This window comes from Procambarus clarkii, chromosome 36, assembly GCF_040958095.1.
Source record: "Procambarus clarkii isolate CNS0578487 chromosome 36, FALCON_Pclarkii_2.0, whole genome shotgun sequence".
Classification (NCBI taxonomy): Eukaryota; Metazoa; Arthropoda; class Malacostraca; order Decapoda; family Cambaridae; genus Procambarus; species Procambarus clarkii.
Window position 1 is genome coordinate 8,770,638 of NC_091185.1, and position 17,185 is coordinate 8,787,822.

General features: G+C 43.9%; 1 protein-coding gene across 5 annotated transcripts in view; it reads right to left on the bottom strand.

Moving 5' to 3' along the window:
- Window positions 1–3,526: 3,526 nt before the first annotated feature.
- The window catches only part of LOC123756093 (SAP30-binding protein), a 154,013-nt gene continuing 140,354 nt past the window's right edge, over window positions 3,527–17,185 (bottom strand). For all 5 annotated transcript variants that reach the window (XM_069336543.1, XM_045739088.2, XM_045739089.2 and 2 more), the window contains one exon: window positions 3,527–4,749. In XM_069336543.1, coding sequence (XP_069192644.1) covers window positions 4,561–4,749 — 189 coding nt within the window. In that variant the 3' untranslated portion in view covers window positions 3,527–4,560. The remainder of the gene's footprint in view (window positions 4,750–17,185) is intronic.

Genomic DNA, 17,185 nt, shown 5'->3' on the forward strand with positions numbered 1-17,185 from the left:
CCACTTGGCAAATGGAATTTAATGTTAATAAATGTCATGTTATGGAATGTGGAATAGGAGAACATAGACCCCACACAACCTATATATTATGTGAGAAATCTTTAAAGAATTCTGATAAAGAAAGAGATCTAGGAGTGGTTCTAGATAGAAAACTATCACCTGAGGACCACATTAAGAATATTGTGCAAGGAGCCTATGCAATGCTTTCTAACTTCAGAATTGCATTTAAATACATGGATGGCGATATACTAAAGAAGTTGTTCATGACTTTTGTTAGGCCAAAGCTAGAATATGCAGCTGTTGTGTGGTGCCCATATCTTAAGAAGCACATCAACAAACTGGAAAAGGTGCAAAGACATGCTACTAAGTGGCTCCCAGAACTGAAGGGCAAGAGCTACGAGGAGAGGTTAGAAGCATTAAATATGCCAAAACTAGAAGACAGAAGAAAAAGAGGTGATATGATCACTACGTACAAAATAGTAACAGGAATTGATAAAATCGACAGGGAAGACTTCCTGAGACCTGGAACTTCAAGAACAAGAGGCCATAGATTTAAACTAGCTAAACACAGATGCCGAAGAAATATAAGAAAATTCACCTTCGCAAATAGAGTGGTAGACGGTTGGAACAAGTTAAGTGAGAAGGTGGTGGAGGCCAAGACCGTCAGTAGTTTCAAAGCGTTATATGACAAAGAGTGCTGGGAAGACGGGACACCACGAGCGTAGCTCTCATCCTGTAACTACACTTAGGTAATTACACTTAGGTAATTACCTGTTGACGGACGGTTGAGAGGCAGGACCAAGGAGCCAGAGCTCAACCCCCACAAGCACAACTAGGTGAGGACATATATTGTAAAAGCACAAGCCGCCGACTAGTGGCAAAGAGCACTACGCCGGCCAGGCAAAGAAGGCACAAAACTGCATCAAAAGGCCCACCTCGACAGCAAAACCACAAAGTCCCAGCACAACCACAACATGTGCCAAGACCCAAAAAGCTCAGTCTGCAAGCCAGGAAGACCCCGGAACCCCAAAAGGCAGAACCGGGTCACACGAGGAAACAAAGTCCCCTGAACCCACAAAAGGGGGCCCAAGAGGAAGAAACCTCCAGAACGAAACCAAGGAACCCAAAGGAACCCAGAATCGAACCAGGGGGAGCCCAAACCACCACATTTGCCGGCGGAGAACACCACTAAAAGGCAAAGCACAGACCCCAGCAGAACGCCCTGGGAAAACGGTCCCAACAGACCGAAAACCGAGGGGCAAGGTGTGGGAGCAAGCATACCAGCCAGGGGCACTGAGCCTAAACCCAGAGGCTCAGACCCAAAATCAACACCCAAACGTTCCCAGAGGAACAGGCAACGGCAAGAAAACACCAGAAAACAAAGAAACGACAACAGGAGAACAAAAACCCTGCAAATTTTTTGAAAACTCACCAGAGACGCTCGCTCGCACACCCAGACGCATGTAAACAAACCGCAACGCCGCCCTGGTGGCCACGCCGGGAAACCGGCAGACGAAAATGGCCGCCAGAAGGGGCTGTGACTGACGCTTAATACACAAAAACACGCCAGCAAATGTGGGAAGCTAGCAGACTGGAAGGGCGAAAAACGACGCCCAACAGCAGAAAAACCCCTGAAGGGGCAAAACCGCCCCAGAACTGCTAGTAGGCATCCCCCACAGCCCCGGGAACCAACAACAGAGGCCCCGGGGCAGAGCCGGCCTCCAAGCCCTCCGCCCTGAAAGAAAAGCAAGAGCCCATGGGAAAGGCAACAAGAAAGGGCCGCTGGTAAGACCCAGAAGCCTTGGCAGGAGGCACAGGCTCAAACCTCCGTCCCCAACCCGAACGGGGCATCCCCCGAAAACCGCCCGAGTCTCTGCCGCAACTGAAACCCCGCCCCGACCCAGAAACACACAGACGGTCCGGAGCCGGGAACATGGAGAGAAAGGGGCGAGCAGCACCTAACCAAACGGGGCGGCCACGGGGCATTCGAGTGGGAAACCAACCTAGCATGTTGCAGCAACCTAACCTAGCTTGCAACACGGATGCCGCCTGTACTCTGAACAGTAATAACATCAGGAGAGTACTGGAGAACAAGCAGAGAATCACTCGCAAGACTCCGGGTCAAGGTGTCAGTGACCCAACAGGCAGCATGACGGAGGTAAAAATGGCGACTGTCACCCGGAGACAAGGGAACAGCAACCAACGATCCCGTACAAGACGGGTTGGAACCCGGAAGACACATTCAATGGTCCCCCGAGCCCAGACAGGGGTTTCCAGGGCCCGTAGGGTAACAACTACGGGAAGCCCGGGCAAGGTGTTGCTAACCGGTTAAGAAACCCAAACATAACAAGAGGGTAGATTATAGCACTGAAAACCCCCGAGACGTGTACAAGCACGGGGGCCTAGCAGAGGGCCGCCAAACACTACCAGTGGAACTATAACCACCTTAGGCAGACCCCCACCAGGCAAGAATATGAAAAACAAAAGAAAAACCCCGCAAAAGTACACCGTCTCCAGAGGCAACAGAAACCGGCCGCCGCTTAGGTGGCAGGCTGCGCAACACCTTGACGCCCTAACCAGCACAATACCAATCCCTACCCAGGGCCAAACAAGGGCCCCAAGCCCCAGCTGGCCCCAAGGGCGAGGCAAATGCCGAGCAGCAAGAACCTCTACGGGAATGGTTCCCGAACGCCCCAGGGAAGATAACCCTGTAACGCAAGGGCAGTACTCACAGGGCGCTTAGGGAAGTCAGCCACTAAGCACATGCAGCCCCGGCACTGATGAAGTACTCCTGGCCACCGCACACCACAACACACGGCAGTGAACGCCACACAAGGCAAACACCGCCTAGGAAACTGAGGCCAGAGAAGCGTCAATCCCGGTTGACATTAGCGAACGAACTGGAGCTTGGCAGCCGGCGCGGTAGGTCCGGGGCTCCCCCCTCCCCCTCCCGGGGTGGGGAGGGCTGCGCGGACGATCGGCGCGGCAGTAAAGTGAGATGTTTGCTTGTTTGCTTGTTTCCTTGGGATTGTAGGGAGTTTTCTACCTCTCTGTTCGGTTTTTGTTGTAGTTTCTTACCATGTGGGGTTTGTTTTGTTACGCCTACCTTTCTGGGTGCCTAACCCCGGTCGATGGCAGATAAGGAAAACCCCCAACCATATGGGGTTTTCCAGGGCCATTGCTCCCTGAAACCTCTCTGAAGGGGCCAGGTTCTGGCGCTGGTCCCTGGTAGGTCTGAACTCCTTAGCTAATGTCCCGGTCTAACATAACACACATTAGCCCGATAAGCTCCAGGGAGCCGTAGGGGCTCCCCACAGAAAAACTGAAATATATGCTTTGAAAACTACAGTACATGATTACAGCTCATTGTTCTTAGCAAACTTCTAAATTGTCATCAATGTATGTTGAACTAGTTTTGTTCAACCCTGACCCCCCTCCCCCCTCCTTCTCCACAATAAATGGAAGCCATGTAGTGTTGGAATGTTTATATTTCTGTATTTCGTATAGCAACACGTGCACTACTCTGACACCAGGGGCCAGATTCACGAAGCAGTTACACAAGCACTTATGAACCTGTACATCTTTTCTCAATCCTTGGCAGCTTTGTTTACAATTATTAAACAGTTAATGAGCTCCGAAGCACCAGGAGGCTGTTTATAACAATAACAACAGTTCATTGGGAAGTTTTCATGCTTGTAAACTGTTTAATAAATGTAACCAAAGCCGTCAAAATTGAGGAAAAATGTACACGTTCATAAGTACTTGCGTAACTGCTTCGTGAATCTGGCCCCAGGTTCTGAAATACTGTATTAGGGATTCAATTAATTATTTATTGCAGTATTGAGCTTCATGTTCAAAGACTGCACACAAGTATTTGACATTGCTTAGAGATTTAAAAGTTTCCTATAAATTGTTTCAAATGTTACTGGCAATATATTAGTGTAAGCCACATCAGTATGAAATAAGTGCTCTTGTATGTTGAAGGTTTTATAGTTACTGTAAATGGAATCTCCAGGGCAGGTGTTCACAAACTGAAAGTCTCATTGTTTTCTGTAAAGAAGTTTATGGTGGCTTAAAGCTGTGGGTAGCTAAACATCATATGAAATATACATTAATTCACTCAGCATTTATTTTTGTTTTATGAATAGAGCTTTTATATGTATACTGAAAAGTTTATTCTTTCAAGTTCATATTTGTAGATATGTAAATAATTTTATATTTTTACATTATGTAGTATTGACACATGTAAGATGCTCCTCTATCCCTTAATGTGTAGCTTTTACTGAAATGAGTATAGACTTTTGTCATGAACTAATTTGTAGTTTTCTTATGAAACCACCACCGCTGCTGCTGCTGCCTTCAAAACAAAAATTGTTAACAACTCTCCAGGTACAATACAGTCTGAGTAAGACATGGGAGGACAGTGTACTCGCATTCTTTACAGATTTATAACATGTATGAAAGACTTAAATATAATAATAGCAAATGCAGTCAGCACTTTTGTAATAAAAACTTTGTTATATAAAATCCTAAATACACATCAATTGAGACTTAGGTACTCTATTTTGTTTTCTTGAGGCTACCAAAAGCATCTATGGTAGCTTTAGTTCCTGATGGTACAGATGTGAGGGTTGGAGGAACTATCATGGGCTTGATAACATTATTGGATGGACCTCCTTGGTCAAACCTGGATTTTCGCTTTTTGGCTTCCTCTTCAAGTGGCTTTTTCGTACCAGAAATGATATCCACCTGTTGAAAACGGTATGTTAATAATGCTAAAGAGAAAAAGTATTCCTTTTATAGAATTACTGTACACAATTTATATTATAATTTTGTTAAGATAAGGGAATTATCAGGAGGAGGCATTAAACCATTAGGACTATATATCACTTGGAAGGTATATGAGGACTCAGATTTAGGATAAGACTGAGGGAAGGAATGGTGCCCATCCACTTGAATGGTCGAGGTTTGAACGGTGACCTGCAAGAGACAAGACCGTCACTCTACTGCCCAGTCCATGTGGCTGGGCAGAATTTTGTAAAGGAAATAGCTATTAATACCATAATATAGCATTGCTAAGCCTAAAAATGCAGAAATGTATCTTAACCATCTAAATGCAGTGCAGATGATTAGTCACAATGATATGGCTGAAGCTATGAGGAGACTATGACGTTTTGGTCCATCCTGGTCCATTATCAAGTCAAGTCCATTATCCATTATAAATGCAGTTCTTAAACACCTTGGTGACTAGATTTGCATGCTACCATTAATCACACGTGCTGTTGAGGCCCTTGCTAGTGAGCCAGCTGACTGCCTAGCTGCCCTCATGTGCATTGGTGAGCTCTCCAAAACACAGTGCATTTATTTGTTAGTATCAGCACAGTCATCCTCCCACCCCATGCCACATGAGGGACTTTAAAAATGACACAAAGACATTAAATACATCCTTGAAGTTCAGTGATATTTTATTATCTTGATTGATATATTCACATAATTCTGTCATGGTTAATGTCATAAACCTCTTCGTGTTAAGATCACTTCTGATAGTTAAGTCCTTCTATCTTCAGTAAATCCTGCTGGTGCCAGATGCACTGGAACACATTCCCTCTCTCTATACCTGTGTACATTCCCTTTCTGGAAATATGGATATGAAAGCTCAAGGGATAGTAGTAAGGTGTCCTTTTGTTTTATATGTGACAAACCTAGCTATTCTAAGTTGGATTGTTCTTCTCCCCATGCTTACTGCATCAACTACAGTGATGCCCTCCCTGTCTTTTCTCAATCATGTATAGACTATAAATTTGAACAAGCCATCCTCAACCTGAAACATCAAGACCATTTGCAGGCAATGAGTCACAATAACGTGGCTGAAGTATGTTGACCAGACCACACACTAGAAGTTGAAGGGACGACGACGTTTCGGTCCGTTCTGGACCATTCTCAAGTCGATTGTGAAGAGGAGGTAGAGACAGGCAATAAATAGGCAAGAGAGAGCTGAGGAGGAAAGTTAAGGTGTAGGGGATAGTAGTAATAATGAGAACTGCAGAGGGCCTATTGGCCCATACGAGGCAGCTCCTAAAGCTGCCTCGTATGGGCCAATAGGTCCTCTGCAGTTCTCATTATTACTACTATCCCCTACACCTTAACTTTCCTCCTCAGCTCTCTCTTGCCTATTTATTGCCTGTCTCTACCTCCTCTTCACAATCGACTTGAGAATGGTCCAGGACGGACCGAAACGTTGTCGTCCCTTCAACTTCTAGTGTGTGGTCTGGTTAACATCGAGACCATTTATCTTTCCAGAGAAAAGATGCCAGGTTTGGTGCCTTTCCCACTTCCCTGACTTGGATTATGCTCATACAATACACTGCAATACTCTACTCCCCCCTTCTTCAGTTCCACAACCATTTAAGCATTATACCCTGACACCTCCAACAGTTGACCTTCTCTTGCCCCTCTGCAGTCTGAAGCCACTGTGTTCCTCTGGTTACATCATCTCATAATTCTAATCTTTCTTCCCAGACTTTCTCTGCCATGTTGATCAGACCACACACTAGAAGGTGAAGGGACGACGACGTTTCGATCCGTCCCGGATCATTCTCAAGTTGATTGTGATGAGGAATAATGATGATGATAAAGATTAAGCCACCCAAGAGGTGGCACGGGCATGAATAGCCCGTAAGTGGTACAATTTTTTTTTTCTCAGTATTCTGAGTTTGCATTTAACCATCAAGCTGTTATCGCGGGGGAGGATACTGCTTCACAGTCTTTATGAGGGTGTCCAGCTGCTGGACACCTTTGTTGACCAGGAGAGTGGCTGTGTTGATGGCTTCAGGGTGGCCACTGCATGATTCAGGAAATCTTAAAGCTCTTCTAAGGTCATTGGTTGCTTCACATTCCAGAAGATAGTGAAGTAATGGCTTTTCTGTGACAGTTTGGCAGAAGATGCACTCTCTCTCTGTCGGGGTTCACCAATCTCCCCGTTGCATCTGTAACCTAGACGTAGTCTATATAACCTAACTGCTATTTCCCTGTGGATTCCTTTTGGGATATTTAACCTTTCTAATTTGGTTGCCTGAAGATACCATGTTGCAGATGGCGAACCTTCAGCTATTCTCTGGTGTAGGTCGGCTTTGTTGAGATGTGAGAGTTTTGGTGATGATGTTTTTTATGTTCTCTAGGCTGGGTTGAATTGTTTTATGTATCACTGGATGACGAGTTGCCAATTTAGCAATTTCATCAGCTTTTTCATTTAATGGGATTCCAATATGGGATGGGATCCAGTTTAAAGTTATGTTGAGTCCTTTGCCTTTAGCGACTGCTCCAAGATACAAAATGGTGGTAATTATTTCCACATTATCTTTCCATTGTTTTTGTCCTAGTATTTGAAGTGCAGCTTTTGAGTCTGTGTGTATGATTGCATTTTGAGTGTTTTGTGCAATCACATAGTGATGAGGAAGTTGATGCAGGCAATATATAGGCAAGAGAGAGGTGAGGGGCAAGGTAAGGTGTAGTAAGAGGGGATAGTAGTAGGAATAAGAACTGCAGAAGGCCCATTGACCCATACGAGGCAGCTCCTATTATAGCCACTGAATGAGAAGGGGATAGTAATAGGAATAAGAAGAGGATAGCAAGGGAACGTAAGAGAAAACAATGAACAGAAAAGAGAGAGAAAGAAAAGGAAAGAGAAATTAAGATAAATGGAAGGGTAAGCTTATGTTAGGTCACGTTAGAAAGATTAGAACATTTGAGTATATACTGTGAAAGGGAAGAGTCCACAGCAACAAAGCCAGGACTCGAGTTCATGTTGGGTACGTTGTGTATTAGAGCTGATTCAACAAGACGGCGTCTGTGTAGAATAGAGGCAAGAAAGATTATTTTGGAGGAAGACCAATCAATACGATGATTAGAATCCCTCACATGACAGAAGAGAGCATTGGTAGTGTCTGCAGACTTAACACTTCTCTTGTGTTCTTTAAGTCTGTCATTCAGTGTACGACCAGTTTTGCCAAAGTATTGGAGAGGACAAGACGAACAGGAAATAGAGTAGACACCAGTAGCATTAGAAGCAGGAGCAGTGTGAACTAGATTGTTACGAAGTGTGTTAGTTTGTTGAAAGGCGAGCTTTATGTCAAGAGGACGAAAGGTATTGGTAAAAGTTTTGAGTTCAGATATGAAGGGAAGGCATAGTACAGTGCTTGACAGTGTTGGAACAGTGTTGGAAGCAGTTTTAGGATGAAAGAAATTTCGTTTAGCTTGAGAGTAGGCACAGTTGATGAAATGTAAAGGGTAACCAAGGCGAGAGAATAATTTATAGATAAAGGCAATTTCAGAATCAAGAAACTGAGGGTGGCTGAGGTGTAGAGCGCGGAGGAAGAGAGAGACGAGGACACTTTTCTTAACAGAAGGAGGATGGTAGGAAAAGAAGTGAGTGTACATGCCACTATGCATGGGTTTACGGTAGACAGAGAAAGAGAATCTGGACACAGAGCTGTGAACATGAACGTCAAGAAAAAGTAGGAGAAAATTAAATTGCCATTCAACCTTGAAATGAATAGGAGCCAGATTGTTAAGAGAGGAGAGGAAAGGCTGGAAAAGACTAAGGTCATGAGGCCATAAAGCAAAAATGTCATCAACATAGCGAAGCCAAAGAGAGGGACGAGTATCAATAGAAGGAAGAATAACAGTCGTCGTCCCTTCACCTTCTAGTGTGCGGTCTGGTCAACATTCTTCAGCCACGTTATTGTGACTCATCACCTTTCTCTGCCTTATTTGTGTTACTTCTCAACCTTCAACCTTCTCACTCTTTTTTCATCCGTCGTGAGCCCTACTGATTCTCAGTACCATTATCACCCCTCCTCTGACCATCCCTCTGTCTTTTGGTGCTTCCCAGGCAATGACCAATTGGGGTCATACCCATCATTTCAACAGACCTCATTCCCACTGCCCACATTCTCCCTTCCTCCAGGTCATCAGGGTTGTTGCCAACTTCATAGAACTGATGGTCAAGCAGCAAGCTGACCGCAAACTGCCTGTCTTCTCCCCCCAAACAAGGGGAAGGTGAGGCGAACGAGCAAGTGCTGTTTCACGAAGTTTCAATCGTTTGTTTGGAATGTTGAAGGAGTCTGAAGCCAGCATTGGATTTTGGTTTTGTTTTGCTGACTTTCAGGATGCCTTCCTCGGTGGTGGCAGGCATGAATAAATTAAAACAATATTTTTATCATAAGTGCCAATGCTCCCTGCGCCTCTGTAGATGGGGGTCAGGTTCTGGCTCGTGGTCCCTCGTAAGCCAATTGAACTCTGTAACTGATCGGTTAAGCACACTATCAGAGATAGCAACTTAACCACAGTACAACCTCGATTCAACATACCCCAATTCAACGAATCTCCGGCTAGTTTGCATACTTTTCCGGCCGGATTTACTCACCCGGTTCGAAGAACAATGGTTCCCTGAAGTGGGGGATGTTCGGAATTTGCTCACAATGTCGAGACAGAGTTTACAGACTGGTGGAAATCTTTCCCATTCGATCACAGATTACAATTAATAATTCCCTCATATGACAAGTTCGATCACACAAGTGGATCACACAAGTGGTCCACAAGCTTATGATGATGGGACAGAGTTCACAGAGTTGTGAAAAACTTTCTCATTCTATCACAGATTACAATTAATAATTCCTTCATAAGACAAGTTAGATCACACAATTAAGAGAACCACACAACAAGTGAACCATATGAACCAGACACCAACCAGAGTGGTCCACACAAATAAACGACCGAGTTTCCATGATTTTCGTTCACTGATTTGTGGCACACGTATCTTTGTAAATTAATTTAAAGGCTGAAGCGTGATTAGCTAGCTACATGTGGTAAAATCTCCTTATAGACATTTTTTGTGATGAAACAAGGTGAGTTAGGATGGACAGATAAGGAAATACTGTACTGTAAATCTCACTTGGTTTTCCTTCATCTGTGTCTTCATAGTTCAGTGACCCATGACTTTGAAAGTTTCAGATTAATAAAACATTTCTAAAACCAGTGTATTAATAGCTTTTTATTATCCTAATTAAATTAAACCAAATAAAACCAAAAATATACAGTGGCACCTTGACTTACGATTGCCCCTACTTACGATAATTTCGAGTTACGATGTAAATTTCATCGAAAAATGTGACTTGACTTCCGATATTTGTTGGTACACATTTGGGTCGACCGAGCGCGTGGTTCCCGGTCACGCGGTCCGACCTGCCTCAGTATACTACAGCTCGTTTACGGGTAACTTTAGGCTTTCCTGTGGGGAGGCATGCCAGGCTTTTGTACATTATATTCATATACACCTGTGGGGAATTTATTTGCGAACACAATGATACCAAAACAAACGACGTAGCACGAGAATTAAGGCGAGAAAACTGAAACGAGTATAAAAAATTTACTGATTTTGGGCGCTCACGAGTAACTTTTCTGACTTTAGGCTTTGCTGTGGGGAGTGTCGCCAGGCTTTTGGACATTATATGCATATACATTTGCAGGGAATTTAATTGCGAACACAATGATACCAAAACGAACGATGTAGTACCAGAATTAAGATGAGAAAACTGAAACGAGTACAGTGGAACCTCTATTAACGAGTTTAATCCGTTCTGGCACCGAGCTCGTTACCTGGAAAACTCATCTTAAGAAACAAATTTCCCCATTTAAAATAAAGGAAATAAATTTAATCCGTTCCACTCCCAAAAACATCCATACTTGTATGACTTTTTTTTTATGTAAATATAATACTGCACATGTAAATATAAATGTTTTGTTGTAGTGTTTTAATATTTACTTTACCTTATGAAGAGTAGTTGCTGGCTTGAGGGAGACGATGGGGAGGTGGGAAGGAGGAGAGGGGTTATGGTGTGGAAAGAGAATCCACCTCTGAGTCAGGCGGACTCTATCTTCTTGGGAATTTCACCCAAATTTCATTTCAAATGTCACACAAGGATGTGTTAGACCAGCACCAAATAAAAAACTACGTTGATTACACTCGTTGTGTCAACATTATAATAGTCTTACCACGAAGATACAATACAATGCCGTTTTCTCAAATAGGCAATGTGGTTATTAAAGAAAACGGAAATTTCATGGCAAACATGTATACAATCCCCAAGTCGATCGGATAAGAATTGGATTTTATAGAAATATTTGCTCAAATGACGCTTGAGCGTGGTGTTTGGGTGCATTCAAGAGAAAAAAGTGTGTCACGTTCAAGTGACATATACCTGCGAGAGTGATAACACTTTCATAAAATGTTATCACAAAGTGATAAATTAATTAAACATTTTCACACACCGGGTTGTCACTGCTTTATCAGGGCAGCTTTTCCAAGAATGCGTTCACCTTTTCAAACATTCCAAACACTTCCCTGATCTCAGTGGAAGAGATCCTCCCTTACCTCCTCATTCCCTTACTAATGGTGTAAATTGTTGATGAGGACCTGCCATACTCCCTTGTGAGATCAATCACACAGACACCACACTCATGCTTTGCTATAATTTCCTTCTTTAAATCCACAGTAATTGTGTCTTTCTTCCTCTTGACAACACTATCTTTAGCAAGCAGCTTCTTTGGAGACATCGTGTGTTACAAATTGTAGTCGCAAAACCACTAAAAACCCAAAGAAAAGCTCAAATAAATCCAGATGGATGCTTGTCGTGTGCGATACAACAACAACATTGGTGTCGGACCTCCGAGAATTTGTGAGAACCCGCGAGATGCTAAGAAGCACCATGTGGTTTTGCTCGTTAATAGAAGCGAGCTCGTCAATAGAGACAAATTTGCTGCGAGTGGCTTGCTCGTTACTGGAAAAACTCGTTAATAGAGCCACTTGTTAATCGAGGTTCCACTGTATACACATTTAGGCGTCGTCGCACGCTCGCCCGCACCATTGGGCACATGACGTCAAAGTCTGCGGATAGTGTTAAGGGAAGCCATTTACAACTGGGCTAAAGTTTGGGATGAAGTTAGAGTCAACATTAAGAAATAGTTGGAAAAAACTCCTGTTGCTTGATCATGCTGATGAAGTGACTGAGGAAGATATGGATTTTGAAGGATTTTCAAATGATATTTATCAAGAACTGGGTGCTGCTGGCGAGGTGGAGTTGACGCTGAACGATGTGGAGGAGTGGTTAGATATTGATGCATTCGATCCACCCATTGGTCATTTAACAGATGATGAGATTATACAAAATGTTACTGGCACTGTTGACGACGACAGAGAGGAAGATGAGGATGGGAATGATAGCAGTTTACAATCTGCTACGTGTGCTGACACATTGTTCTATGTTGGAAAACTCCTTGATATTGTTTCACAAACTGTCAATTCAGAACTACCAGGCTTTTATCAACACCTAAGAATGAAGAAAGATATTTATCTCAAGGACATGACAAAAGGAAGGAAACAAACGAAAATGAGTCAATATTTTTCATGAACTAGCAGAAAATCAACCAGCACAGCCGTACCCAGCATCAGCATAGCCGTACCCAGCATCAGCATAGCCGTACCCAGCACCAGCACAGCTGTACCCAGCACCAGCACAGCCGTTCCCAGCACCAGCACAGCCGTTCCCAGCACCATCACAGCCGTACCCAGCACCAGCACTGAAGCAGCTGAAGCCAACACAGCAGCAACGAGCATCAGCAAAGCTGATGCAAACATCTAAAAATATTGTGTGTGAAGTGAACAATTAGAACAAGTAATTACCTAAGTGTAATTCCCTAAGTGTAGTTACAGGATGAGAGCCACGCTCGTAGTGTCCCGTCTTCCCAGCACACTTTGTCATATAACGCTTTGAAACTACTGACGGTCTTGGCCTCCACCACCTTCTCACCTAACTTGTTCCAACCGTCTACCACTCTGTTTGCGAAAGTGAATTTTCTTATATTTCTTCGGCATCTGTGTTTAGCTATTTTAAATCTATGACTTCTTGTTCTTAAAGTTCCAGGTCTCAGGAAATCTTCCCTATCGATTTTATCAATTCCTGTTACTATTTTGTATGTAGTGATCATATCACCTCTTTTTCTTCTGTCTTCTAGTTTTAGCATATTTAACGCCTCTAACCTCTCCTCGTAGCTCTTGCCCTTCAGTTCTGGGAGCCACTTAGTAGCATGTCTTTGCACCTTTTCCAGTTTGTTGATGCGCTTCTTAAGCTATGGGCACCACACAACCACTGCATATTCTAGCTTTGGCCTAACAAAAGTCATGAACAATTTCTTTAGTATATTGCCATCCATGTATTTAAAAGCAATTCTGAAGTTAGAAAGGTCGGAGGTGAAACAAACAAATGAGAAAGCTTACGGAATGGGGCCAGAGTAACATTCACCCCGAATGCAAGCTGGAGCAGCTCAGCCAACAGCTGTACAATATAAGGGGACAGTATTAGGAATTAAATGATGGTCCTGAAAAAGCCAATACAGAAAGGACAAGATAACCCAATCAAAATTAGAAGACTACCTACGAAGAGAGAAAATGGTGGAAAGAATGCCAGGAAACGTCATACTACTGCCAAGACGAAGCTCACCGGTGGGACACCATCAACTAAGCCACCTGATCACCATACAATTGGTGAGAAACCTGATAAAAAATACCAGATGCGAAGAACAGTGGAGAAGACCGAACCAGACGTGTACCGGACTGGTCCGACATGCTGGAAGAGACGGAGTCGAAGAAAATGTCCAGGGTTCGCACACCGAGCAATCAGCACCTGGAACCAAGGCTGGGCCGGCAACCAAGAGGCCACAAGGAAAACTCTTCCTTGGTACGACTCCAATTGAGTCAGAACTCGAAGCAACAGCTGGACCAGGGGAAAGAGGTACAGGTAACCTCACCTCGACCAGTCCTGCCGAAAAGCATCCACCGCAACAGCCTCGCAGTCGGGGAAGGACGCCACATAGATCGGGTGACACCGAGACCACGCCGATGCAAAGAGGTCCATGGCCGAGAGTCCATATGTCCGGCAAAGTCAACGAAGAGTCTGCGTCAACCGTCCATTCTGTGGACAGGGGAATGAACCGAGACAGACTGTTACCCAGGACGTTGGACACTTCTCGGATATGAACTGCATGGAGAGCCAAACTCCCAAGAAGCCAGCAGACAAGCCACTCGAAGCGACCAGCCCCAATGAGGCAAGGACCAAAGAGAACCCTTCCAGGTCAGGCAATGAACCACCGGAGAACAGTCCAAATAGAGTCGGATGGTCGAACCCAGAGTGACCTGAACCCTCCAAAGCGACAGCCAAACCTCTGCGAACTCCCGCACCGTGCCGTGAGCCCGACGGAGGGACGGACCCCATTGCTCCAGGTTGGCCTGATGAACACTGATCACAAAGCCCCAGCTGAGAGACAATGTGTCTGAACACATTCGAGGGCTCAAGTAAGTGCCAAGCCACTGAACCCCGAAAACCCCAAAGAGGAAGCCGGCAACTCGGCAACCGATGCAAGGCCCCTGGTTGCCCAACGCAAACCCAGCAATCGCGAGAGAAGCGCCAGGGGCGTTTCAAAGGAACCAGAATAAACGCCAAAGCCAAACTCGACCCAATGGGTAGACCAGCACGGCGAAGTTCAAACTCCCGCACAACTGCTCGAGCAACCGCCGAGTGATCCAGAACCCACCCCCAGAAACAGCCGAAGGCGGGACCACAGCCTCAGCAACGCCTCCGGTGGGAGAGACATGGAAACGGTCCTATAGTCCCAAGCAAGACCCAGCCAGGTCCGAATCTGGGATGGAACCAGATGAGACTTCCTCCCGAACCTGGCAAACTGGGAAAAAACCACATCCCTGACGAGGAGACAAGTGGATCAGCTAGGAGCCCACATCAGCCTCAGCGACACCCGATCCAAAGCAACACAAAGCCGCAGAGGACCAGGGTCGTTAATGAGACCTGGTAGCCAAGACCCTGTTTGACCTCTGAAACCTCTGAAATATACATATTATATATAACTACAGTGGAACCTCGGTTATCGTGTGCCCCTGTTCTTGTATTTTTCGGTACTCGTACTCAATTTCTCTGAAAAATTAAATTTGGTACATATTGTTTGCATCGGTTTTCAGAGTTTGTTTATACATGTACGGGTCCACCATGAGCGTGGGGCTTCAGTTTACCAGTGTCTGCTGCCTAGTGATGATCACGCTTGAATTCTTCGTGAAGAATTTAATTATTTTGTGCTTTTTTGGTTTCCGAACATAAAAGTCCTTGTTATATATCATGCCATGGGTTCCAAGAAAGTCAGTGGTAAAGTTCAACCTTAGAAAATAGTTGTGAAGATGGCGATAGATGAAAAACAAGAGATCATTCATAGTGAGAAAATGTGAAGTCTCACTACAGACAATTGTTAAAACGTAGGGAAAAAAGTGTCTATAGAAAAAGTCTTAGTAATACAAGCAAGCAGTGAGCCACAACCAAGTCCTAGTGGTATGCCTACAAAACATGTATGTATGTATGTATGTATGTGTGTGTGAGAGTGTGTAATTACCTAAGTGTAGTTACAGGATGAGAGCTACGCTCGTGGTGTCCCGTCTTCCCACCACTCTTTGTCATATAACGCTTTGAAACTACTGACGGTCTTGGCCTCCACCACCTCCTCACTTAACTTGTTCCAACCGTCTACCACTCTATTTGCGAAGGTGAATTTTCTTATATTTCTTCGGCATCTGTGTTTAGCTAGCTTAAATATATGACCTCTTGTTCTTGAAGTGCCAGGTCTCAGGAAATCTTCCCTGTCGATTTTATCAATTCCTGTTACTATTTTGTATGAAGTGATCATATCACCTCTTTTTCTTCTGTCTTCTAGTTTTAGCATGTTTAATGCTTCTAACCTCTCCTCGTAGCTCTTGCCCTTCAGTTCTGGGAGCCACTTAGTAGCATGTCTTTGCACCTTTTCCAGTTTGTTGATGTGCTTCTTAAGATATGGGCACCACACAACAGCTGCATATTCTAGCTATGGCCTAACAAAAGTCATGAACAATTTCTTTAGTATATCGCCATCCATGTATTTAAATGCAATTCTGAAGTTAGAAAGCATAGCATAGGCTCCTTGCACAATATTCTTTATGTGGTCCTCAGGTGATAGTTTTCTATCTAGAACCACCCCTAGATCTCTTTCTTTATCAGAATTCTTTAAAGATTTCTCACATAATATATAGGTTGTGTGGGGTCTATGTTCTCCTATTCCACATTCCATAACATGACATTTATTAACATTAAATTCCATTTGCCAAGTGGTGCTCCATATACTTATTTTGTCCAGGTCTTCTTGAAGGGCATGACAATCATCTAAATTTCTTATCCTTCCTATTATCTTAGCATCATCAGCAAACATGTTCATATAATTCTGTATACCAACTGGTAGATCATTTATGTAGACAATAAACATCACTGGTGCAAGAACTGAACCCTGTGGTACTCCACTTGTGACATTTCTCCATTCCGACACATTGCCTCTGATTATTGCCCTCATTTTTCTATCAGTCAGAAAATTTTTCATCCATGATAGAAGCTTACCTGTCACCCCTCCAATATTTTCCAGTTTCCAGAACAACCTCTTATGTGGAACTCTGTCGAAAGCCTTTTTTAGGTCCAGATAGATGCAGTCAACCCAACCATCTCTTTCCTGTAATATCTCTGTGGCTCGATCATAGAAACTGAGTAAATTCAATACACAGGATCTTCCAGATCGAAAACCATACTGTCTGTCTGATATTATATCATTTCTCTCCAGATGTTCTACCCATTTAGTTTTGATTAGTTTTTCCAATACTTTCACTATTACACTTGTCAATGATACAGGTCTATAATTGAGGGGGTCTTCCCTGCTACCACTTTTGTAGATTGGAACTATGTTAGCCTGTTTCCACACGTCTGCTACGATTCCTGTACACAGGGATGCCTGAAAGATCAGGTGAAGTGGAATGCTGAGCTCAGATGCACATTCTCTCAGAACCCATGGTGAAACGCCATCTGGGCCAGCTGCTTTGTTCTTACTTAGCTCCTTGAGCATTTTTTCCGCTTCGTCTCTAGACACCTCTATCCGCTCTATGTTGTTCTCTGGAATTCTTATTGTGTCTGATTCTCTGAAGATTTCATTTTGTACAAACACACTTTGGAACTTTTCATTTAATGTTTCACACATTTCCTTTTCATTTTCCGTGAAT